At 28.0% G+C, this 27427-nt stretch overlaps 1 protein-coding gene across 1 annotated transcript in view; it reads left to right on the forward strand.

Annotated features, from left to right (window-relative positions):
* LOC106643826 (queuosine 5'-phosphate N-glycosylase/hydrolase) overlaps window positions 1–27427 on the forward strand; it is a 180863-nt gene that overhangs the window by 8891 nt on the left and 144545 nt on the right. The window contains exons 5-6 of the mRNA XM_089589356.1: window positions 5771–5884; window positions 7446–7631. Of these exons, the coding sequence (XP_089445482.1) occupies window positions 5771–5884; window positions 7446–7631 (300 nt within the window). The remainder of the gene's footprint in view (window positions 1–5770; window positions 5885–7445; window positions 7632–27427) is intronic.

The raw sequence follows: 27427 nt of genomic DNA on the forward strand, positions 1-27427 counted from the left end.
GGAGACGGCATCAGTTTGCATTTACGGCCGATATCGTCAAAATGTTTCGGCAGATTGGCGTGGTACCAACCGATCAAGACCTCCAACGGATAGTCTGGTCCCCTCGCTCCGAGCAGCCCCCAATCGATTACGCCCTGAGCACGGTTACCTACGGAACTGCCTGCGCGCCGTACCTTGCCATACGCACCCTGAACCAACTTGCTAAAACCGAGAAAGCACGATATCCACTAGGCGCGCATTGCCTGGAGCACGATACATACGTTGACGACATTTTTGCTGGGGCTGACGACATGTCGAGCGCCCAGCGTATGCAATGGGAACTCATAGATATACTACGGTCAGCGGGAATGGAGTTAGATAAATGGGCAGCAAATAATCTGAGTCTACTCCCATCGAGTACGCGACAGAGTGATTCCGGTGAACTAAAACCAATTGATCGGGACAGCCACGTGAAAACCCTCGGTTTGCTGTGGAATCCCCATACAGACACCTTCGCGTTCTGCGCACTCAATTTAGACCCCCCAACTGGAACGGTTTCGAAGAGATCAATTTTGTCAAACATTTCGCGGTTGTTCGACCCCCTTGGATGGATCGTCCCAGTCACCGTGACCGCGAAGATACTTATGCAAGACCTATGGATAATGAAAGGTGATTGGGACACGCCTTTACCGGTTGAGATTAAAAGGCGTTGGGATGAGTACTGTGCGTCGCTTACTGCGCTCCCGTCTTTGTCCATAGAGCGGTGGTTAAGTACATCTCCTGGACTCAAGTATGAACTACACGGATTCTCAGACGCATCTTCACGTGCATACGCAGCCGCTGTATATCTACGAGTTCGCACCGCAGACCACACGTTCCGAGTCTTTCTCCTCGCAGCCAAGTCTAAGGTCGCGCCGGTGAAGACAGTGAGCATCCCGAACCTCGAACTATGTGGGGCCACGTTACTGGTTAAGCTTGTTAGGCACCTGAAATCGTTAGAGTTTCACGCTCGTATGCCTGTCCATCTATGGTCCGATAGTCGAATAGTCCTTGGATGGTTAGGTAAACACCCATGTCATTGGAAAACATTCGTGGCTAATAGAGTCTCATTCATTCAAACTGAGCTACCTTCGGCTCGATGGGCCCATGTTTCTAGCAAGGAAAATCCAGCTGACCTAGCCACCCGTGGAGTACAACCTTCAGAGCTTAGTACTAACACGCTGTGGTGGCACGGACCTTCATGGTTATCACAACCAAGCGAAAATTGGCCCCAAGACGGGGAACCAGTCAAGGTAGCCCATTCCATCGCAATCGTGAACGAACCAGAACTCCTCACCCGGTTCTCAAGCTTGACCGAGCTTGTGCGGATCATAGCATATTGTCGGCGACCATTAGTCATTTTGAGAGCACGAAAGGACGGAACCGGACCCATCCCTCCTTTCCTAACCGGTACCGAGTTACGCCAGGCCCGTCTTACAGTGATTCGGATGGCCCAGTCCCACGTATTCGTTAAAGAGATTGAATTGTTGAGGAATAATAAACCATTGCCTAAACGGCACCCACTTCTGACAGTAAAACCCATGTTCACCGAGGCTGACGGGATCTTACGCGTTGGAGGCCGCTTATCGCATTCCAACTTGAGTTTTGAACGGAAGTATCCCCCGATTTTACCGCGCGGTTCTGCTCTCAGTCGACTCTTTATTCGCTATGCCCACCACGCCACCTTGCATGGTGGACCTACGCTCACTTCAAACCACGTAATGCAACACGTGTGGATAGTGGGCAGGAAGTCGTTAGTCAAATCCGCCATACACAAATGCGTAACTTGCCAAAGGATGAAACCTCGACTAGCCCACCAGCTAATGGGAGATTTACCAGCGGCTAGAATCACTCCAGCTCGTCCATTCACTACCACCGGTGTGGATTACGCGGGGCCCATTCAGGTGCGCATGGCCAAGGGCCGTGGACTACGCACGTTTAAAGGATACATCGCCCTTTTCATATGCTTTAGAACTCGGGCCTTACACTTGGAGGTAGTCAGTGACTTAACCTCCGCTGCCTTTATATCAGCATATCGCCGATTTGTCAGCCGCAGAGGAATCTGTCGCCAGCTATATAGTGACAATGCAACAACCTTCCGAGGCGCTGATCACGAGCTACAAGCCATGTTCTCATCGGCCTCCGCATTCTATCGGGAAGTAGCAGCAACCTTAGCCAACGACGAGACTGATTGGAACTTTATACCGCCAACAACCCCTCACTACGGGGGGTTGTGGGAAGCTGGTGTAAAGTCAGTGAAGCACCACTTAAGAAGAGCTGTAGGGGACCATAGCCTAACCTTCGAAGACCTTTCCACCGTCCTGGCTGAGATTGAAGCGTGCCTTAATTCGCGTCCTCTCAGTCCATTATCGTCCGACCCCCATGATCTAGATGCTCTTACCCCAGCCAAATTTCTTATCGGATCTGCGCCTAGTTTCTTACCCGACACCGAGCCTCCAGCCGGCCCAACCAACCGACTTAAGGATTATCAACTACTTCAGCGTATCACATCCCAATTTTGGAAACGATGGTCCCAGGAATATATACAGCATCTGCAAGAAAGGGGAAAATGGCGGAGCAGTACCGAAAACTTCAAGGTGGGGCAACTCGTTTTGGTGAAAGATGATCGCTACCCACCATCGAAGTGGCCTTTGGGACGCGTCACCGAGGCGCACCTCGGCGACGATGGTCTCGTACGCGTAGTCATGGTAAAGACTGCTTCCAGTACCTTTTCACGCCATATTGCGTGCCTTGCACCATTAATCTTAGACTCAGAGGAGCCAGACTCCACCAAACCCGATAGTGTCGAAGTTTAGAGTTCGTCTGTTAGACGAAGGCGGGCGGAATGTTCGGGAGTTTTAAGCACGACGACAATGGAAACTTGAGGTGCGCGTCGCGTTGCGCATAGAGTAGCGCCATCGGGTGGCTTGCGCACATACTAGCGGGAGAGAAGGGAGGAAGAGGCGAGAGAGCGAGCGCAGGAGCCTCGACGTTGGACGCATTCGAGTTGGAGAGACGAACGCGCGCGGACAGGAGAAGAGAGCTTAAGTGGATGGCAGTTGGTGCCCAGATCACACTAAGTTGTCCCCCTTTTTTTTGGTGCCTAACCTAAAACTAATTCAAGTTTTTCACGTGAGTTCCCGGGGGCTTTGAAACGTCAGTCGTGACACGGAAGGGTGCGGGAACGGCGGGCGGGAGAGCTGAAGTACGGCTTCGCGGTTCCTTGAGCCACAGGCAGAGATCAGGCGTTCAACGTCGGTGTGATCCTCCGTGGTACGCTGAGGCTGACCGAGACTATCGGACACGGAGGAACCAGAACCTCGACCATCACCACGGTAACTCGAACTCCGTGCTACGCTGAGGCAGACCGAGACGTCGGTGTACGGAGCCAGAGCCCTTAACCTTCACCGAGCCATCCTTCGCGTTACGCTGAGGCTGACCGAGAGATCGGTGCGCGAAGGGAACAGTTGTGATCGTAGCCAAACACAGGTCTGTAGAGTTTATTAACATCTCTGTCAGTCGGTGAGTCATCACGAGAGTCTGCCAGTGAGAGTGTATCCAGCTATCCAAACGCACGACCGGCACTCTCGCTCGCTCTTTCTTTATAAATAGCGCCCTCGTTTCCGCGAATTAGTTCTAAAGTTAACCCAGGCAGGCGAGACGTGCCTTTGTTTTTTGTACCAATAGTATTGTTGTCGTTGAATGCATTCACATAGGGATTTATTGTAAAACTATTGTAAACCTTTCACATATATTCTTTATTAATTAAAGCAAACAATAATTCATAAAACAGCGAGTGATTATTTACGCAACCTAACCACGCTTCCCTCAAGGATAAGATTAACTGATTTAATACTTTTTTTTGATAATTTTAGAGATGTACATAAATTTTTACGTGAAAACGCGATAATGCTGAACAAGTATATAAATATATACGTATAATATGTTTATAGCTAGCCAGTAGCTAGCTATGAAAATCGACTCATGGAGCTGGCTATGTGAGTTGATTTTCTTAGCTAGCTACTGGCTAGCTATAAACATATTATACGTATATGTATATATCATTTGACGACAAAATGATTTATTTGTTCAGTATTATCGCGTTTTCACGTAAAAATTGATGTACATCTCTAAAATTATCAAAAAAAAGTAACCGTGGATTGTTTTGCGTTCTGTGCCTGGTCTGCTGTGTATACATATATACTTATAGGATAATTATAGCTAACCAGTAGCTAGCTATGCAAATCAACCAACGCAGCTAGCTCCATGGTAGTTGGCTAGGTGGCGCTTCCCCTTTTCCCGTCTCGCCTCCCCACTCCCCGCTCCCGCGAACCCCTCGCGACTGCGCCGTGACAACATATATATAAACACGTATGATTTGTAACTTGTAACTTTCTTTACTTTTCTGGTCTAGGAGTATTCGCTCCGTGCATCAGGTTGGAGGGGATAAAAAAAACGACTGCAGCGCTGTAGGTGAGCAAAGTTGGCGAATCCGTACCCCCATGAATCGTACAGTAAGCGTTGTCTTATATGAGAAAAGATATTATTTCATTTAAAGTAATTAGTTAAGAAATCGAAGGCGGAAAAAAAATGTTATTTAGCCAAACCGGGTCTATAATACGGATAAATAATTTTGCTAGGCACTTCAAATCGCCCGAAATTTTAAATAATGGGTTATTAAATATCATCTGTTATATAGTACACAACACACATACTTATTTGTAATGTTGTATACGTGAGAGCAAGAACTCCAAGCAGTCGACATAGGCTGCCGCTAGCTGTATAATCTGAATCAGTGTTTATACGTTTACAAAGTAACGAAATGCGTACGAGACAGTATCACATTTATGTATATGTTACCATAACCTACATTTGTCAAGCATAGGCAATAATGTACTTACAGATAATTCCACTTTGTATGGATTTAAGCTGACAGATGTTTGTCTCACAACATAGCAATTGATCAGATGACCGAATCCTTTATTTACATATTCCTGTACGTAGGTAACGTGCCCACTCTCTACTAACTTTTTAGCTTTTTTCAGCGTTTTATTATTAAAAACTATGTTGCAACTTACACTTTTAAAGCCTATATGGATAATCATATCCATTTTTTAGGGTGCTGATGTTTACGCGATAGCAGTATGTACGTCTTATTCAATAAATAATACTTTCTCCTATAAGCGACAGTGTTACGATTTAATCATACGGGGGTACGGTATTGCGCGATTCTGACACCAAGGGCGGCGCTGCGTGTCATGCACGGAGCGAATAAGATGAAATATCATAAACTCTATACATACTAAACATAAAATATTTTTTTAAATAGTTAGGTGGGGCTTATTATTTTCTTTTCAAAGTCATAGCATATTAATTTTAACTACTTTGGTTCAACACTTTATGATCAAACGTACAACGTTTCTGTCCGGTGAATTTAAATGTTGCACAACAAAATTCTTTAATTTTTATTATTGTACCTGATAAATCATAAAAAATATTTAACACATTGTTTATTTTATCATAAGAAATAAAAATTGATGCAGATAGGAAAAACTATAATTCACGAGTGGAGAATCGTTACAATATTGCGATTTTTTTTTGCACTAATAAAATTTACTATAGCAATTATGACAATTTGACAAGTAGTGTTTTCGCCAATTTTTGTAATATAGAAAAAATTATCATACCAAATATTTTCTAATTATCTATGTCATATCGTACTTATACACTCAAATAATTTGTATTTGTGCAGGTGCTTTTGCAGAGTGTATCAAAATTTGTGGAAAATCTGCCGAAAAACTATTGAAACTAATTAATAATGATTTTCCAAGTTTTCGTGACGAAGCTTTGTACAACGGAAAACGTGGTAATTATTAACAAAACACTAAATTTTAATTTTATAGAGTAGACGATAAATAAAAACTGTTTTATTTGTTTACCCGTAGTTTCATACTTGTACGTATTTGGTAATTAAATTTTTTTGATTCATTTTACTTCAAATCTTCATTAAAAATCTGACATATACTTATCATTTCATCAGTACTAAAAGTCGTGTAACCAATATTTAAATTATAATACGTTTACTTTCTTGTTTATTTCACGATCCCTTTATAGTGTTAAATTATAAATTGATGTCTTACATTAATAAGTTTTTTCCGATCCACCAAGACATTTTCAGGATAATTTTCCAACTTTTTCCTTTCTTCAACCGAACCTTTCTGCACCTGATTTTCCCCCTCAATGCCCTACAATTAGGACCGTTTTCTTCCCAGCATGTAATGATCTGTATCTTCTAGCAGCTTTTTAAGCATCAGATTAAATTTGGCATTTTTGTACACTCCCATTGCATAGTATTTCGTTGTTTTTCAGTTTTAATCCAATTATAGTTCATCGTCTACTCCCCAATAATTAATTTTTTTATGACTATTAAAATCGCAGCTCTAGCTCTTCCTTTTTTTAATTTTTAGTTCACCATTTTCCAGACCCAATCATGACTTTTGTCTAGTTTACTGTCTATTCGTTTTATTCACACTTTTCCATCCCAATTTTTTTATCGATTACACACAACTTATTTATTTATTTTATTTTACCGGGTTACCACAGACTTGTTCTATTCAAGTGATACCGTTGTCATAGTAAGTGACAAGGCCAACCACAAAGGGCGCAAAGACAAAAAGACCTCTATAATTTATTTATTTATTTATTATTATTATTTTTTTTTTTAATTATATTGCTCTACGTCTGGCTCCTTTAATAAGGGCATTACTATGGGCACACACACAACTTATTTATTTATTTCATTTTACCGGGTTGCCACAGACTGGTTCTATTCAAGTGCTCCGAGCGCTCCGAGCGACCCAAGAGTTATTGAGGTGTATATCTGTATTTATGGCCACGACTGTAAATATATAGGAGTTGGATAGGAACATTTTCCGGTGATAACAGTTTTTAAAAAAATCTGTACTCATCGGGAATCGAACCCATGACCCCTACATACAATTTATTTATTTTTTTTGTTTCTCTTTATTTTCTCTATAAATTCTACGTCCTCTATTCGTTACCCGGCATTTTTTCTCGACTTTTCTAACCTCATGTGCAGGGTCTTCTCGCTTTTCTTTATTTTTATCCAGTCGACGTACCCCTACACAATATGACCCTTTTTGGTGTTTCCTATTATGTCTTCTTTGCTTTTAATTATGATTTTTTACTTATTTAAATCTGTTTCGTTTACTTGTACTCACTTTATCTCATATACTTGTGATATTTTCCGCCCGACAGCTAAAGTACCCCGTATCCTAATATATTTATTTAGTTTTTCAAGACACATTAATTTTTAATTACGAGCAAGTTTTCTAGCAATTATTTCAATAAAATATAGTATCTAGGCTGACATAATTTGAAATAATTTTTTTTTTTAATATTTATAGTTTCCTTCCTTAAAAGAGCTCAAATTTTGGTTGGGGACTTGTGGGCTTGCTATCAAGGACAAGGATTCGGCGAATTCACTGACATCAAATATTTGACTATGTTTGCCGACTACAGGGTACCACAGGTGTTAGTACACTTTGGTATACTGAAATACAGTGACGAATTGCTAAACAAATTATCACGAGGTATGTAAAGTTTTTAATTAAAAAATATTTTGTACGTGTACATGCTGGTTAGCGTGTATCTATTTTATATTAATTGCAAATTCTCTCATTTGTACATGTTGTTTAATTTAAATAATTATAAAGAAAATTAAATTTAAATTTTTGGGTATCGATATAATTCAGTTGTACAATAGGGGTTAAATAACTATATTACGGGAGTCGTCAGTTGGTTGTGAGCTATACGGCTGCTCTAATGGGTCTAATGTTCAAGTCTCTTTTGAGGCTCGGGGTGCTGACCAGTCTAGAATATCGAGTAAGGATGGAAAGAGGAGTTAAGGAGAATTAGATGGAGAAAGTCAGGACAGAAATTTTAAGTGTAATTGGGTATAGCAAAAGATGAAATTAAAGGTAATTAGTCGCGTTATATATTAAAACCTTTCACACGGAGGTGGTAAAGGGTGCCCATAAAAATCACGTAAAGTGATGTACCGATTAAAAAAAAAAAAAAAAAAAAAAAAAAAAAAAAAAAAAAAAAAAAAAAAAAAAAAAAAAACTATAAAAACCTGATTGCTACAAACTGAGATTATTACTTGCTTGTAGATATAGAAAAAAATATTCAAATGGAACAAAATATTCGCTGTATTATTTTGCAGTACATGTAAATATTTTTTCAAACTTGTACGTAATATACTATTAAAACGAAAATTATTTTTTGACAAACCAAAAAATTTTTATTTATTTAAAAAAATAAGTCTAAAAAGAGAGTCCGCAACACTCAACAATACAGATGTTTTCTTTAATATTGCAACCCAATTACTGTACAATACCTATTTATTATAATCCATATACTGCATCGACGTTTGTATTCATAAAGTAATTAAAATTTTGTAATAATTTCAGAAATTTAAATTGATAAGGATATAAAAAAGCATTAAGTAATTTAAATCAAAAAAGCTATTTAGCACTGGCAAAAAACTTGATTGATCTCATTTTATGATTTTAAAAACTCTAAAATTTTAAGTTTTTCCTTTCATTGACGTCCCTCTTATCTTTTTTTGTGTTTGCAAAGTAACTTTTGCAAAGACGGGATTTATTAATAATAATAATATTATTATTATTATATTAAATAAATTTTATTAATATTAATTAAATAATTAAAATATAAAAAATAATAATATATAACATTTGAGATTTTTATATATCATAAATTTTTTATATTAATAAATTTTTTTTTTAAACAAATAGATATTTAATTATTATTACATTAAATTTTTAAATAATTTATTTTTAATTATATATGTGTTCTCAATAAATAAATATTTTATAATTAATAAATTTATATATATATATACTATTTAACGTAAAAACATGAATTCAGATTTGAAAAAAAAAAAATTAATAGTAATTTAACTAAAACAGTTAAAATTAATATCATTTCATTTTAAAAATTAAATTAATAATATTTAATAAATTTATAAAAATAATAGTATTATTTAAATTAAATTTATTATCTATATTTTTTTTTAAAATAAATATTTATTATTATAGTACATTAATATTTTTAAATTTATAAGTAAATTTATTAAATAAATAATAAATTATAAATATTTTTAATATGATATTATCATCAATGTACCCGTATAAAATATTCTAAGGTAGGTACCGTTGGGGCAGGATTCTATCTAAAAAATAAAATTAAACGAAGAAATTTTGAAGAGTATACTGCAAAATATTGATCATTCCTCTTACAAGGTATGTAATCAATGTACCCGTATAAAATATTTTAAGGTAGGTACCGTTGGGGCAGGATTCTATCTGAAAAATATTATTAAACGAAGAAATTTTAAAAAGTATACTGCAAAATATTGATCATTCCTCTTACAAGTTGTGTAATCAATGTACCCGGATAAAATATTCTAAGGTAGGTACCGTTGGGGCAGGATTCTATCTAAAAAATATTATTAAACGAAGAAATTTTGAAGAGTATACTGCAAAATATTGATCATTCCTCTTACAAGGTATGTAATCAATGTACCCGTATAAAATATTCTAAGGTAGGTACCGTTGGGGCAGGATTCTATCTGAAAAATATTATCAAACGAAGAAATTTTAAAGAGTATACTGCAAAATATTGATCATTCCTCTTACAAGGTATGTAATCAATGTACCCGTATAAAATATTCTAAGGTAGGTACCGTTGGGGCAGGATTCTATCTGAAAAATATTATTAAACGAAGAAATTTTAAAGAGTATACTGCAAAATATTGATCATTCCTCTTACAAGGTATGTAATCATTGTACCCGTATAAAATATTCTAAGGTAGGTACCGTTGGGGCAGGATTCTATCTAAAAAATATTATTAAACGAAGAAATTTTGAAGAGTATACTGCAAAATATTGATCATTCATCTTACAAGTTATGTAATCAATGTACCCGTATAAAATATTCTAAGGTAGGTACCGTTGGGGCAGGATTCTATCTAAAAAATATTATTAAACGAAGAAATTTTGAAGAGTATACTGCAAAATATTGATCATTTCTCTTACAAGGTATGTAATCAATGTACCCGTATAAAATATTCTAAGGTAGGTACCGTTGAGGCAGGATTCTATCTAAAAAATATTATTAAACGAAGAAATTTTGAAGAGTATACTGCAAAATATTGATCATTCCTCTTACAAGGTATGTAATCAATGTACCCGTATAAAATATTCTAAGGTAGGTACCGTTGGGGCAGGATTCTATCTAAAAAATATTATTAAACGAAGAAATTTTGAAGAGTATACTGCAAAATATTGATCATTCCTCTTACAAGGTATGTAATCAATGTACCCGTATAAAATATTCTAAGGTAGGTACCGTTGGGGCAGGATTCTATCTAAAAAATATTATTAAACGAAGAAATTTTGAAGACTATACTGCAAAATATTGATCATTTCTCTTACAAGGTATGTAATCAATGTACCCGTATAAAATATTCTAAGGTAGGTACCATTGGGGCAGGATTCTATCTAAAAAATATTATTAAACGAAGAAATTTTGAAGAGTATACTGCAAAATATTGATCATTCATCTTACAAGTTATGTAATCAATGTACCCGTATAAAATATTCTAAGGTAGGTACCGTTGGGGCAGGATTCTATCTAAAAAATATTATTAAACGAAGAAATTTTGAAGAGTATACTGCAAAATATTGATAATTTCTCTTACAAGGTATGTAATCAATGTACCCGTATAAAATATTCTAAGGTAGGTACCGTTGGGGCAGGATTCTATCTAAAAAATATTATTAAACGAAGAAATTTTGAAGAGTATACTGCAAAATATTGATCATTCCTCTTACAAGGTATGTAATCAATGTACCCGTATAAAATATTCTAAGATAGGTACCGTTGGGGCAGGATTCTATCTAAAAAATATTATTTTATTGAATTTTTAATTAGTTAAATAATCAAATTTTGAGAAATAGACTAATTTTAAGTCCTTAAATTCATAATTTAAAAATAAATATATTTTTTTTTTTTTAAATGAAAATTTTAGTTTATTGAAAATTGTTTTTTTACATAAAAAAGAAAATTATTTAAATTAAATTTTATAAATTTTAATTTAGTTAAAAATTTATTGTTTTAATTTGCATATATAAAATTCAATGATATAAGTAAATTTAAATAATTTATATTAAACTTAATATATAAAATTATTAATTATTAATAAGTTAATAAATAGATATAAAATTAATATGAAATTACTTTGTGCCAGCATTTGCGGTTATACAAAGCATATAAATAATAAAATTTATATAAATAAATTTATCAATATTAATTGATATAAATAATTCAAATAAAAATTTTAAGATAAAATTTTAAATTCTTATTAAAAATCATTTTTATTAAATTAAATAAATATAATTGTAAAAATATAATAAAAACTAGTATCAGATATCCTACTTTTTTATTTAAAAACAATTACGTAAATTATTAATTTAAAAAAAATAAAAATTAAAAATTATGAAGGTATTTTAATTTATTAGGGGATTTTGTTATTTAATTCGATATTCCACGATAAATTAAATTTATATTATAAAATTTATGTATGTTTGTAATAAAATTATTTTTTAAAAATTCAATAATTAAAATATTTATAAAATAAAATTATAAATCAATATGTAATAATATATATAAAAATATAAATGAAATACAATAAATTTAATTCATTTTAATTATTAAAATTATTATTTTGAAATTGAATTTAAAAGTAAAAAAAAAAATCATTTTTTTAAAATTTAATTTTAAATATGTACAAATTGCCCGTCAGTTTTAAAAATTATTTAGAACAAGTCGAAACGAAGTAAATATACTGGAAAGTGTATTTAGTAATAGAAATATAGTTAAATTAATAACATTTATTTTGCTAATAAAAATTATTTTAATACATTATTTCAAAATAATAAATTAAATAAATTTTAAAGATTTTTAATTTTAATTTTTTTTTTAATTAATAATTAATATGTAGGTAATTTATTTTTAAAAAATTAAATAATTTAATATTTTAAGTATTGAGAAAGAAAATAAATTTAATTAAATAAATTATAAATTTATTATTTCTTACGTTTTGTATCAGGGTTAATTAAAATTAAATAATTAATTTAATTTTTTCGAAAATAATTGAATTAAATAAATATAAAAATTATTGACAATTAATATTTTAAATATTTTTATTGAAATCATATGTTATTTATAATTATTGATATCTAATGATTTTATAATTAAATTTAATTTAGTTTAAAATGAATATTTACATTAATTCAAAAATTTAAATATATTTTTAAAAAAAATTCTTAGGGATAAGCTTAAAAATTATTTTAATAATTATAAAAATAAATTAATTTTGAAAATAAAATTAAAAATTTTTATTTTCTTATAATTTATGATGATAAATTTATTACATTAAAATTATTTAAATTATATTGTAATATCTATAAAATTATTTAATTTAATAAAAAAATTAAATTAATAATGATTAAATTAGTAAAAATTAAATTATAAAATTTTTAAATTTCTAAATCAATTTAATGAATTCGGCAATAATTATTATTCATCTGTTTAATAAAAACATAGTTTATTTGTTGGCATGTACGACTTTTCAATAGGCTGTATATATAGTATGTGAGACAGCGCCACAGGCAAGGCGATACTTGCGGGCCCTGTAGTTAGTACAGTGTAAGCCACCGTGCCTTCCACACCTCTCGTTGTTTCTAGATTCATTGTCTTTGTCTGATAAGTCGGTTGTAAGTCTGTAAAGTCTGTGAATTGTATTTGTTGTGTTCTACGTCGGTCGGCAGTTTTTATTAAATAAACTTTTTGTTTATCTTGTAATACTAGTTTTTATTATTTCGCGCACCCCCTTTACTCACACCTCTACATTATTGTATTAATAATAATAAATAATTTCTGCTCCATGAAAATTTTTTCAAATAGCTGCATTTTTGTACTAAGGTAGCATAATCACTTGGCTTTTTAATAAAGTCTAGAATGAAAGAATAAACGAAATAAAAACTTTATAAAGTTAAATAATTAAATTTTATATTTCAGTCAAAAATCTTTAATATTTATAAAAGACGAGAAAACCCCATAGAATTTTATATTATTAATGTATAATCAATAAATAAAAATTTTTATAAATTCAAAATATTATTTTGGGGATAAAAAAAAATTTAAATAAATTCTTTTTTAATTTATTATCAATAAATTATATTTAAAAATTTGATTATAATAATTAAAATGAATTACCTTGGGAATAACAGCGTTATTTTTTATATAAGTTCATATTGGTAAAAAAGATTGCGACCTCGATGTTGAATTAAGATAAATTATTAATGAAGAAATTAATAAATTAAGTCTGTTCGACTTTTAAAATCTAACATGATTTGAGTTTAAATTGGTGTGAGCCAGATTGGATTCTATCTTTATAATTTTAAAAAATGTTTGTACGAAAGGACTTTATTTTTTTAATAATTAATTTATTTACAAATAAAAATAATTATTTTGACAGATAAGTGTGATAAATTTAGAATTTATTAATAAGATTTTTTTTTTAATAATAATTATATATATATACATATATATATTTATTTACATTTTTTTATTAGAAGATTAAATATAATTTTAATAGTTTCAATTAGAGTAGCTTTTATTACATAATTAGAACGTAAAGTTTTAGGGTATATTCAAATTCGAAAGGGTCCAAATAAAGTTGGAAAAATAGGGTGATTTCAACCTTTTAGTGATGCAATTTAATTATTTAATAAAGAAATCTCGTTAATTTTTAAATCTTATTATTTATTTTATTTAATTAGTCCTTTATTAAGTATATTTTTAATATTAGTTTTATGAAATTTAATTCCTTATTTAAATATAATAATTTTAAGTGAAATAAATTTAATATTAATTTTATGTTTTATATGTTAAAGAGTTTATCCTTTAATAATTGGAGGATGATCATCCAATAGAATTTATTCATTGTTAGGAGGGTTGCGAAGAATTGCTCAAACTATTTCTTATGAAGTAAGAATAATTTTAATAATTTTATCAATTTAATTATTAAGGGAAATAATTTAATTAATTATTTTAATAAATTTACAAAAATATTCTTGATTTTTTTTTTCCATTTTCCATTAATATTAATTTTTTTTGTTAGATTATTAGCAGAAATAAATTGAACACCTTTTGATTTTTCTGAGGGAGAATCAGAATTAGTATCAGGATTTAATATTGAATATATAAGAGGAAGATTTGCATTAATTTTTATTGCAGAATATGGAATAATTATATTTATGATAATTTTATTTATGTTTATATTTATAGGAGGAATATCATTTAAAATAAAATTTTATTTAATTTATTCAGTAATCTTATTTTTCGTAATTTGAATTCGAGGAACATTTCCTCGATTTCGATATGATAATTTAATATATTTAACTTGAATAAGTTATTTGCCTGTAAGATTAAATTATTTAATATTTATTTCATTAATTAAAATTTTAAATTATTAGAAAAATTAATTTCTTACATATGTATTCAAAACATATAGTTTAAAAAACTGAATAATTATTTATTTAAATATAAATCAGGTTTTTTAGAAATATAAAAATATAAAAAAAAATATAAAAAATAAAAAATTGATGAAATTTGTCCAATAAAAATATAGGGATTTTCAACTAGACGGGCTTCAATTCAAGTTAAAATAATAAATAATCCAACAAAATTTCAAAATAGAATTTGATTTAAAAAATAAAATTTAAATGATTTTATTTTATATTTAAAATTAAATGGTATAAGTAACAAAATTAAAATTGATAATAATAAAGCAATAACTTCTCCTAATTTATTAGGAATAGAACGAAGAATTGCATAAGCAAATAAAAAATATCATTCAGGTTGAATATGAATGGGGGTAATTATAGGGTTAGCTTTATTGTAATTTTCAGGATCTGATAATCTATAAGGTATTGAGAAACAAATAAATAAAAAAATAATAAAAAATTAAATAAATCCTAAAATATCTTTAACTGAAAAATAAGGATTAAAAGGAATTTTATAAAAATTTCTATTTAATCCTAAAGGATTAGAAGAACCAGTTTCATGGAGAAATATTAAATGGAGAATAACTAAAGCTAATACTACAAATGGTATAATAAAATGAAACGAATAAAATCGATTTAATGTAGCATTATTAATAGAAAACCCTTCTCATAATCATAAAACTAAAAAATTTCCAATGTAAGGAATAGCTGAAAGTAAATTTGTAATTACTGTTGCACCTCAAAAAGATATTTGTCCTCATGGTAGTACGAAACCTAAAAAAGCTGTTATTATAGTAATTAAAAAAATGAAAATTCCTGAGTTTCAAGTTTTATAGAAAGAAAATGAATTATAATAAATCCCACGTCCAATATTAATAAATAAACAAATAAAAAATATAGAAGCTCCATTTATATGGCATAATCGGAAAAATCATCCATAATATACATCTTGTATAATATGAATAATTCTATTAAATGCTAAATCAATATTAGGGCAATAATGTAAAGATAGTAATAATCCTGTGATTAATTGAATGATTAGGCAAATTCCTAATAATGAACCAAAATTCCATATCATAGAAATATTTAAAGGAGTAGGTAAAATTACAATTATTGAATTAATAATTCTTTAAAATTCATTAGATTTTAAAATTGATTTTTTCATTTAATTTATTTTACATAAAGTAAATTTATTTAGAATAATTAATTTTACTACTAATTTCAAAACTATTAAAATGTAAATAATAGAAATTAATAAATTTAAATTTATATTATATATATATATATATATAATAAAATTAAATTTACATCAATTGAATTTAATTTATTTAATATAAATACCCTAAAAATTTCGTTAAACTTATTGTACTAAATTAAAAATTTATTAACATTTAAAATTATAATAATAAAAAATAGAAATATAATTATTGATTTAATAATAAAATTTTTAAAAAACATTTTTTTTATTGAAGTTATTATATTATTAATAAATCTAGTAAAATATAAAAATAAAATTATTATTCCCCCTACAATAATTAAAAAACTAATGTATGATCATCAATTATTTTTATTAAAAATTGATAAATTCAATGAACATATTATATTGTATAATAAAAGAATTGACCCTAAGATTATAGGATGAAATATTTTATAATAAGGATGTAAAGAGTTAATAATTAATGAAATCAAAGGTAATAAAAATAAATTTATTATAAATATATTGACTAAAAATTTTATTGTTATTTAATTATATAAAATTTAAATTTATAAATTTGGTTTACAAAATTAATATTTTATTTAAATTAATAATTATTCAAAAATAGTTTAATCTTAAAATATTAATTTCGGAGATTAATGATAAATTTTTGTTTTTTGAATTATTTTTTTAAATTATTATTTATATATTTTTATATTTATTATTCCATTGTTTCTATATTCTTGCCCATATAATAACTTAATATTCAATTTATTAAGGTTAGAATTTTTAATATTAAGATTATTAAAATTTTTAATATTAATAGTAAATACAAAAAATCTTTTAAATTTAATATTATTTTATTTAATTTTTGTTGTTTGAGGATAGTTTTAGGTTTGACTTTATTATTATTATTAATTTGAAATAAAGGAAAAGACAGATTTGAATTTTTATTAATAAATTTATGATAAAATTTTCAATTTATTTAATTATATTAATTTTAACTTATAATTTTTTTTATATTGATATATATTTATTTTTAAGAATTTCAATTTTTATATTTTTATTTATTAATATTTTATTATTTAATTATAATAATTATTTTATAATAATCTATTCTAATTTTATAATTAATAGAATTAGATTTACAATAATTATATTAACATTATTATTATTTAGATTAGTAATTCTAGTAAGAAAAAAAAATTTCAATATATCAATTTATTTATTTTTGTTAATTATTTTAATATTAGTTTTATTAATAAGATTTATGTTTATTAATTTATTTATATTTTATTTTATATTTGACTTTAGTCTTATTCCTACTTTCTTATTAATTTTAGGTTGGGGATACCAACCCGAACGACTTAAAGCATCTTTATACAAATTATTTTATACATTATTTTTTTCTCTTCCTTTGTTAATTTTATTATTTATTCTTTTAAAAATATTTAATTCAATAAGATTTTTTATATTTTCAGAAATAATTTTATTAAATAAATTTTGAATAGTTATTTTTTATTTTTCAATATTTAGAACATTTTGAGTAAAATTACCTATATTTTTATTCCATAATTGATTACCTAAAGCTCATGTAGAAGCTCCTGTTATTGGTTCAATAATTTTAGCAGGAATTATAATGAAATTAGGAGGATACGGATTGTATCGAATAATTGTAATAATAAATATTAATTTTTTGATTTTTAATGATTTAATTATAATTTTAAGATTTTTTGGAATAACGTTTTTAAGATTTTTATGTCTTCGACATTATGATATAAAAATTATTGTTGCTTATTCATCTGTCGTCCATATAAGAATAATATTAATTGGGTTATTTTCAATAAAAATTTGAGGATACTATGGTGGATTAATAATAATAATTGCTTATGGGTTATGTTCATCAAGAATATTTGTTTTAGTTAATTATTTTTATTTATGATCTAAAAGTCGAAATATAATAATAAATAAGGGAATAGTGTATTTTATACCATCATTAATAATATTTTGATTTTTATTATGTATAAATAATATAGCTTCACCAATTTCTTCAAATTTATTAAGAGAAATCATAATCGTTATAATTCTTATTAGATGGAGAAAAATAAATATATTAATTTTAATTTTAAGAATATTTTTTAGAGCATGTTATAATATTTATTTATTTTCATATTGTTTTCATGGAATATAAAATAATAAATTAATAAAATTTAATTCTAACAATTATATTATTATTATATTATTATTATATTATAATTATATTAATATTATTTAAGAGGAATTTATTTTTTAATAATAAGATTATTAATATTTATTTTTGGTCACATATTTATATTTATAAAATTAAACTTATTCATTAAATGAAATTTAATAATTATAAACTCTTTATCAATAAATATACTAATTTATATAGATTAAATAACTATGTTTTTTTTTTACTGTATTTTTAATTTCTTCAATAATTATATTTTATTGTTGTGGATATATAAATCATGATTTATACAATATTTGATTTTTTTATTTAGTATTTTTTTTTATTATTTCTATATTGTTAATAATTATTAGACCAAATATAATTTCTTTAATTTTAGGATGAGACGGTTTAGGGTTAGTTTCTTATTGTTTAGTAATTTATTATCAAAATTTTTATTCTTATAATTCTGGAATATTAACAATTTTAATAAATCGTATTGGAGATATTATGATTATATTATCTATTAGATTAAAAATAATTTATGGGTCTTGAAATTTTATAAATTTAAATTTCAATAATAAAATATTATTAATTGAAGTTATAATTAGAGCTTTTACTAAAAGAGCTCATTTTCCTTTTTCTTCTTGACTTCCAGCAGCTATAGCTGCTGCAACTCAAGTATCATCATTAGTTCATTCATCTACTTTAGTAACGGCAGAAATTTATATTTCAATTCGATTTTATAATTTAACATATAAAAATAGAATATTATTATTTTATATTACAATTACTGGAATAATTACTATACTAATAGCTGGTTTATCAGCAAATTTTGAATATGATTTAAAAAAAATTATTTCATATTCTACTCTGTCACAATTAGGATTAATATTAGTAATTTATAAAATAAATTTTTATCTTTTAGCTTATTTTCACTTAATTATTCATGCTATATTTAAATCAATTATATTTACATGTTCAGAAATTATTATTCATTCAATGAATAATTATCAAGGTATTCGTTTTATAGGAAATTTAATAAATTTAATGCTAATAACTATTATAATAATAATAATTTCTAATTTTTCTTCATGTGGTATGCCATTTTTTTCTGGATTTCATTATAAAGATTTAATTTTAGAAAAAATTTTTATAAATTATTTTTTTTAATCTTATATTTTATATTAATTATTAGAACAATATTAACAATTATATATTCTATTCAATTAATTTATTATTTAATAAATAAAAAAATAAATTTTATAAATTTCTTTAATTGTAACGATAATAAAATTATTAATTTTTTTATGATAATTTTAATAATTAATTTAATCATATTTGGAAAATATTTTTTTATAATGATTTTCATAAATATTGAAGAAATTTATTTATTAGAATTTGAAAAAATTAAAATTTCATTTTTATGTCTGATTTTAATTATTTTAAGATTTAATTTATTGAAATTTAAACATGTTAAGAATAATTTTATAATATTTTTTTTTTAAAATATATTTTTTATATTGTTTAAATTTTTATTTAAATTTTTTTTTATTAAAAATAATAAAAAAATATTATTTTTTAATTGATAAAGGAATAATAAACTTCATCTTTAAAAATTTAATTATTAAAATTTTAAAATTTATAAATTTTAAAATTTATTCGAATAGTTTAATAATAAATTTAATAATAATAATTAGATTATTTATTTTATTAATGATAATAATTTAAATTTAAATAGTTTATTTTAAAATTTAATAATGAAAATATTAAGAAAATATTTATATTTTTAAATATTTATAAAAATTAATTTTATTTTTATATTGAAAATATAATGTTTTAAAAATTTAAACTATATGAATAAATGAAAACAAGAATATTTTCTACTAATCATAAAAATATTGGAATATTATATTTTATTTTTGGAATATAATCTGGAATTGTAGGATTAAGATTAATAATTTTAGTTCGATTAGAATTAGGAAATCCTGGATCTTTAATTGGAAATGATCAAATTTATAATTCTTTGGTAACAGCTCATGCATTTATTATGATTTTTCTTTTTGTTATACCTGTTATAATAGGAGGATTTGGAAATTATTTAATTCCTAAAATTATAGAAATTCCTGATATAGCTTTCCCTCGAATAAATAATATAAGATTTCGGTTACTTCCTCCAAGAATCATACTATTAATTTCTAGAATATTTGTTGAATCTGGAACAGGAACAGGTTGAACTGTTTACCCTCCTTTATCTTCTAATTTATCACATATAGGTCCATCCGTAGATTTATCAATTTTTTCTTTACATATTGCAGGAGCCTTATCTATTATAGGATCTATTAATTTTGTTTTCAACAATTTTAAATATAAATATTTTTAAATTAGAGATATTACCTTTATTTGCTTAAGCAATATTATTGACAGCAATTTCATTATTATTATCTCTTCCTGTTTTAGCAGGAGCAATTACTATATTATTATTTGATTGTAATCTTATTAATTCTTTTTTTGATCCAGTTGGAAGGGGAGATCCAGTATTATATCAACATTTATTTTGATTTTTCGGTCATCCAGAAGTTTATATTTTAATTTTACCAGGATTTGGTTTAATTTCTCATATAATTGGTAATGAAAGAATAAAAAAAGAAGTATTTGGCATTATAGCAATAATTTATGCTATAATTTCTATTGGACTATTAGGTTTTATTGTTTGAGCTCATCATATATTTACTATTGGAATAGATGTAGATACACGAGCATATTTTACTTCTGCAACAATAATTATTGCTATTCCTACTGGAATTAAAATTTTTAGATGATTGGCATCATTGAATGGAATAAAACTTAAATTAAATATTACAAATTTGTAATTATTAGGGTTTATTTTTTTATTCACTTTAGGAGGATTAACAGGAATTATACTTTCTCATTCTTCTATTGATATTGTTCTTCATGATACTTATTAAGTAGTAGCTCATTCTCATTATGTTTTATCTATAGGAGCAGTATTTGCAATTTTTGGAAGATTTATTTATTGATATCCATTGATTTTTGGAGTTTTATTAAATAAAATAATATTGAAAATTCAATTTTTCTTAATATTCTTAGGAGTAAATATAACTTTTTTTCCCCAACATTTTTTAGGCTTAAGTGGAATACCACGACGATACAGAGATTATCCTGATTTATATGTATGTTGAAATATAATTCCTTTAATTGGATCTTAAATTTCAATAATAAGAACATTGATTTTTTTTTACATTATCTTAGAAAGATTTATAAGAATACGTTTAATTTTATTTATAAAAATTTCTAATAATTCAATTGATTAAATATTTTCTTACCCCCCTAGATCTCATTCTTTTTATAAAATCCCAGAAATTTCTATTTAATTAAATTAAATTTCTAATATGGCAGATTAGTGCAATAAATTTAAGATTCATTTATATTAATTATTTTATATTTAGAAGTTATAAAATTTTTAATAAATTTTTAATTGATTTCTTCATGAGCAAACATTATATTTCAAGATTCTAGTTCTTTTATTATAGAAAATTTAATATAATTTCATGATCATGCAATAATTATTATTGTAATAATTATAATTTAAATTATGTATATATTAATTTTTATATTATTAAATAAATTTTTAAATAAATTTATATTTAAAGGTCATTTAATTAAAATTATTTGAACTATCGTTCTAATTTTTTTTTTAATTTTCTTAGCTATTCTATCTTTAAAAATTTTATATTCAAGAGATGAGATTTTTAATCCATACTTATCAATTAAAATTTAAGGTCATCAATGATATCGATCATATGAATACACACTTCAAAGATTTAATATTTGAATTTTTTTATAATTTCTGATATAGAAAATTTCAATTTTCGATTATTAGATGTTCATAATTTATTAATTGTTCCAATAAATTTAAATTTACGATTTATAATTAGATCAATAGATGTAATTCATTCATTTACTGTTCCGAGATTGGGGATAAAAGTAGATGCAATCCCAGGACGATTGAATCAAATTAGAATAAATTTAAATCGTTCAGGATTATTTTACGGTCAATGTTCAGAAATTTGTGGAGTTAATCATAGATTTATACTCATTGTATTAGAATCAAAAACATTCAAAAATTTTATATATTGAATTAATAATAATTAATATTTCATTTGAAGTAAAACTTACTATTTGTGATTTTGGCCCTTTGAGCCATTTAAACTACTACCCATTAGATGTCAAACGCGACGATGGAAGACAGTTATACCTAAGCTTCGCTACATACTGTAACGAAGAATCGACGGAAAGGGCCCTCAAAGGACTCAAAATGTATGGGGCGAATTACTCCCAAAAAGACTCGCCAAAAAACCGTGAAATAATAACACATTCATCGTGTGGAAATTTAATATCCAAATGCCATCTTGAGGTGCACAGTCTTCTGTGCAAAACACAAATGAAATTAAAAAAGATCTGCCCATCATGCCAGGAAAATATCAACTTGGTAAAATACGACTGGCACTATAAACTATGCCTTGAGATGGGAGTGTCAGCAAATCTTGATGCACTTAATAGACTAGTAATTAACAACACAAAATCAGGGGCCAAGGAGAAGTAGAAGATGTAATATTCACGAATCCATTCCTTCCCTTTCTCTCAGTCCCGAAACAAGTATAATAATTCTGTAAATTAATACTTTATTACATTACTATAAGGATTATTGTAAAATGTTTATGTTATGTAACTCATAAATGTTTACTTATAAGATAAATATAAACTAAAAAAAAACAAAAAAAAAAAAAAAAAAAAAAAAAAAAAAAAAAAAAAAAAAACCAATAAAATAATATAATATAATATATTCACCGAGGACGGTGATAGTTTTAAGAAGGGGAGGCTGTTAGGTGACGACTTGCGTAAATTAATTAATTTTTATCTTTATTCTATTTTATCCTGTTATATTTCATTCCCAATGATAAAATTTTAAGACTCTTTACAGAGTCATACTCAACGAGAGTCGTCGCCTAACAAAGCTGACTGTGAACTTCGTGGCTCTTGGAAGTGTCAAGTGACAACCGAAGCGAGCCATGAAGCCTAAACACATGAAGTCAGCAAGTACCGGCCCCATAGCAAGTAAGACAAAGAAGTTTAACTAAAACTTCGTGCAAGGTGCATTTCTTTGCGCGGCGTTTTAGTCAGTAGCCCGCTGCCGCTCATCAAGTGCAGACGTAATAATTAATTTTATAAGATTAACCAGACGTTCCGTCTATTTTTTCCTTTTCTGTTTTATTTTATATGTATACTAGTAATATCAAATAAAGTGATATAAAACTAATTGGAAAAGGAATTTAAATTATTATAAAATAATAAATAACAAATAAATAAATATAAAAATAAATAATCATAAATCGACGGAAAGAGAAAGTGCAGGTCGTCAGAACTGATAATTAGCGGATAGAAAGGTAAGTTAATCTGGATATTATATTCAACACTCTACTTCTTCCTTCCTTTTAATCTTTTCTTAAACAAACAAATAGTTGGACTATCTGCTGTCCCGCAGCCTGTGAAGGAGCGTGAGACTGTAGTCCACAGTTTTTAGTTTTTGATTTGAAGCTGAAAACAAACTTAAATGACATTAATCGCTATTTAACAAAATTGGTAGCAGAGCGTGGTTTATGGTCTCTAATTATTTGTTTGTTTATTATATATTCTCTTATTACTATTTTTTCTTAAGAAACACCAAACACCATTCAATGAAGCATGTTAATGAATGACGCGTAATACCCCATATAGTACACTGTGCGCGGACGCGTACATGCTGTGCTTTTGCGGATAGCATGGTATATGCGATATTTCGTTATAACTAAAAAAAAATAAATAAATAAATAAATAAAATAAATAAATAAATAAAGTAAAAAAAAAAAAAAAAAAAAAAAAAAATAAAATAAAATAATAAATGTAATACTACATTAATAAATAAACGGAAAAATAAATAAGAGTTAACTGTCGTTAAAATAACAAAAAAATAAATAAGTAATAGTATAATAATGTGTTTTAAATGATAATAGAAAAATAAGAAAATAGTGACCTCTTATACTACACGCTTACAAGACAGAACAAATACACTGTTCCTACCCTGAATCTGCTAACCAGAGCGGTTCATCCCTCTTGTCCTGCTGAAATAGCGGACACTCTTTACCCTAGATCTGCTACTTAAAGCGGTCTATCAAAATAACAAATACATACACACAGACATATTTGCACGTAATAGTGTTAGTAGAAGAATAATTCTTAAAAAAACGGAGTAAAGATTTAATATAATTAATGATTTCACTTATATACCCACGAGTGTTTATAAAATAATATTTCATGAAACCGCCAACGAATAATTTTGCGAGTAATAAAAAAGGTAAGAGAAGTGGTAGAAAATTGTTTATGCAGGAGCTTGTAAGAGAAAAAAACGTTCTAGAAAAAAAATTAGATTTTATTAATAATCAGTTACAAAATTACTATAACTGTGATACATTAAACAGTAATTTATCAAAAAACAAAAAAATCGAAAAACAAGTAGTAAGTACGTTTCAGAAAAATAATTTTTATAATTCAGAAATTAATGTTCAGCGGAAATGCGATAATTTTAAAATTCGATTAAATACACAATTTGATGAATTAATTGCTTTCGCGAAAAAAGAGTTTCTTAAAGGCACTCAAGAACATATAAACGCATAGGCAGGAGATTACTCATATACATACAAATATATAAAAAAAAAAATTATTAATACGGTATTTAAAGCGTGACCGTCGAGCCCATTCTTGCTTAAAGAGGAAAAAGTGTTAAGTTAAGTCAGATACTCTCATACAGAAAGAGCCCTTCAATATTACACCGCGCACTAGCTGATGCTCGCGTAGCAATTTGTATGTATAGCTACACATGCCACATTAGAAATCCCTGCGCCGTATACTCCCTGGCTTAAAGCAGATGATATCATATAAGCGTGCTTGATTACACTCTCTCACTTTAGTTTTTGGGCATACACATAGTACACTTATCGTATACCTATAAAAATTAAAGCAAACTTATTGCACTTGCATGCGTTAAGCAAACGCTCACATTAAACACATACACATCCACACACGAATAAATACACAGATATATATATATATATATAAACAATCTTTCTTTATTTCTTATGTCTTCTGCGATAAATGTCAAGGATTTGATAGAATATTTTTCCAAAACAAAGAAACAAAACAAAATAGTAGTATAATTTTTTTTTTTTTTTTTTTTGTTAGTATTACACACATAAAGAATAAAAAAAAAAAATTTTAAATAAGAAAGGTTCAAACAATAAAAAAAAAAAAAGAGAAGAAAAAAACCGCTTGTAAGGTATTATACAACTAAAAAAATGGTCAATGGAAACGATGATGCCGATATCACAGTAGCCGAAGCGCTGATGGAGTCTCTCAATGCCAACTTCTCATTTCAGCATGCGATTAAATCCATCCCTATATTCGATGGGAAAAATATTCCACTGAAGGATTATATACAAGATGTTAGAAATGGAGAAAGCTGGGTCAGAGATGATCAAAAAGATTTATATAAAAGAGCAGTATTGCAAAATCTACGAGGTGCCGCACGCATAAGCGTAAGTGGCCAAGATTTCGAAAATCTTGAAGCATTTATAACCCATTTAAAAAAAAGATATGCAACAGGAAAAACCGTTGCTTACTATCAAACTCAGCTACAGAAAGGGCGCCAACGACAAGGCCAATCGGTTGGTGAATATTATGATTATGTAAACCTACTGCTAAGCGGTGCTGAAAAAGCCTTGATGGAAGATAAAGGCAATACATACAACGCACATATGATGACCCCTATAAAAGACATGGCGTTAGACATGTTCATAAAAGGACTAGCACCTATGATAAGCCAGCAGGTAGATGCGAAAGAACCTGCTTCTCTAGCCGACGCCTTCGATTACGCGTTGAGATTGGAGAGCCGAATGAGAGCGGGTATAATTCCGGATACGCGATATCAAGGACTACCTCGTAGTGACTTTAGAAATAATTTAACCAACTCATATCAACAGCAGAATAGGTATCCCGATCAGCCATTCTCATCACATCAAGTGGCACAAGTTAATGAACAACAAATCGACAATGAGAATAATCACGCTGATAGGCAGTATAATAATTATCAAAATTATAATAGACAATATCAACAACAAAATAATGGACAGAATTACTGTAAAAATTATCAGAATCAGGGAAGAAATTGGAATTTTCAAAATCAATCGAGAAATTCTAATTATTATCAGAATAATTTCGGACGATATAATAACGAAAATCCTAATAATTATTACACTCAAAGGAATGCTAATTTTAATCCTGGTAATAATCAAGGATACCGAGGCAGAGGTCAGAATTACAATAGGTATTCCCGAAATAATAATTATAATAGTTATAATCAACAAAGTTTTAATCCTAACTATCAGAATCAGAACTTTCAAAATCAATACCAACCAGGAGGCGATCGTTTGCCGCATCATTTAAACTCTCAGGCGGCTCACCCCAATCGTCGTTCGGAGGTGAGCCCCCAAAGACAGAATTCAACCCCTACACCGAATGTTTCAGCGCAGGTAATGAAAATAGCAACAGAATTGAAACCGTCCACATTGGTACCTGCCAGGGACTTGGCGTAGATGACGAGCCTACAAGTATAAGGTTATCAATCCCAGAAGGGAAAAATCACTTTATAACACTCATGCTCGATAATGGCGCTGCCACAAATCTGATTAAATTAGATCAGTTACACCCATATTCACGAGTAGAGACTAGTGAAATTATTAACCTTACTGGAATCACACCTCACCCAGTTTTAACTAAAGGAACAACGTATATGACCATACAAGGAAAACCTACAATTTTTCATGTGATCCCTAACGATTTTCCGATCAAAGATGGCGGTTTATTGGGTCGAAACTTTTGTAAGGAACGACGAGCCACATTATCATATTATCATGATGCTATAGTACTAGATGATGACGTAATGAATCCCATCCCTTTTTTAAAAACTCTTGAGGAAATAGAGCAATTGGAAAGAGATGAAAAAGAACAAAAAACCATAAAACTCAAAAAACAAGCACAGGAAAATCAAATTTTAGCTACAATCCTTGATACTAACAAAGATACGGAATGCCCTAAGGATAAAATTAACCAACAGAAATTTTATGACGAATACATTGTAGGCCCACCCGAAAGGTCAAATATACCTAAGTACGAAAAATTTGGAGACATAAAAGCTGATTTTCATTTTCGAGATGAGTTTGATAAATTGATCTT

Source organism: Copidosoma floridanum, unplaced genomic scaffold (assembly GCF_036245765.1).
Source record: "Copidosoma floridanum isolate Cflo_tuat_1 unplaced genomic scaffold, Cflo_Japanese_pri ptg000001l, whole genome shotgun sequence".
NCBI classification, from domain to species: Eukaryota; Metazoa; Arthropoda; class Insecta; order Hymenoptera; family Encyrtidae; genus Copidosoma; species Copidosoma floridanum.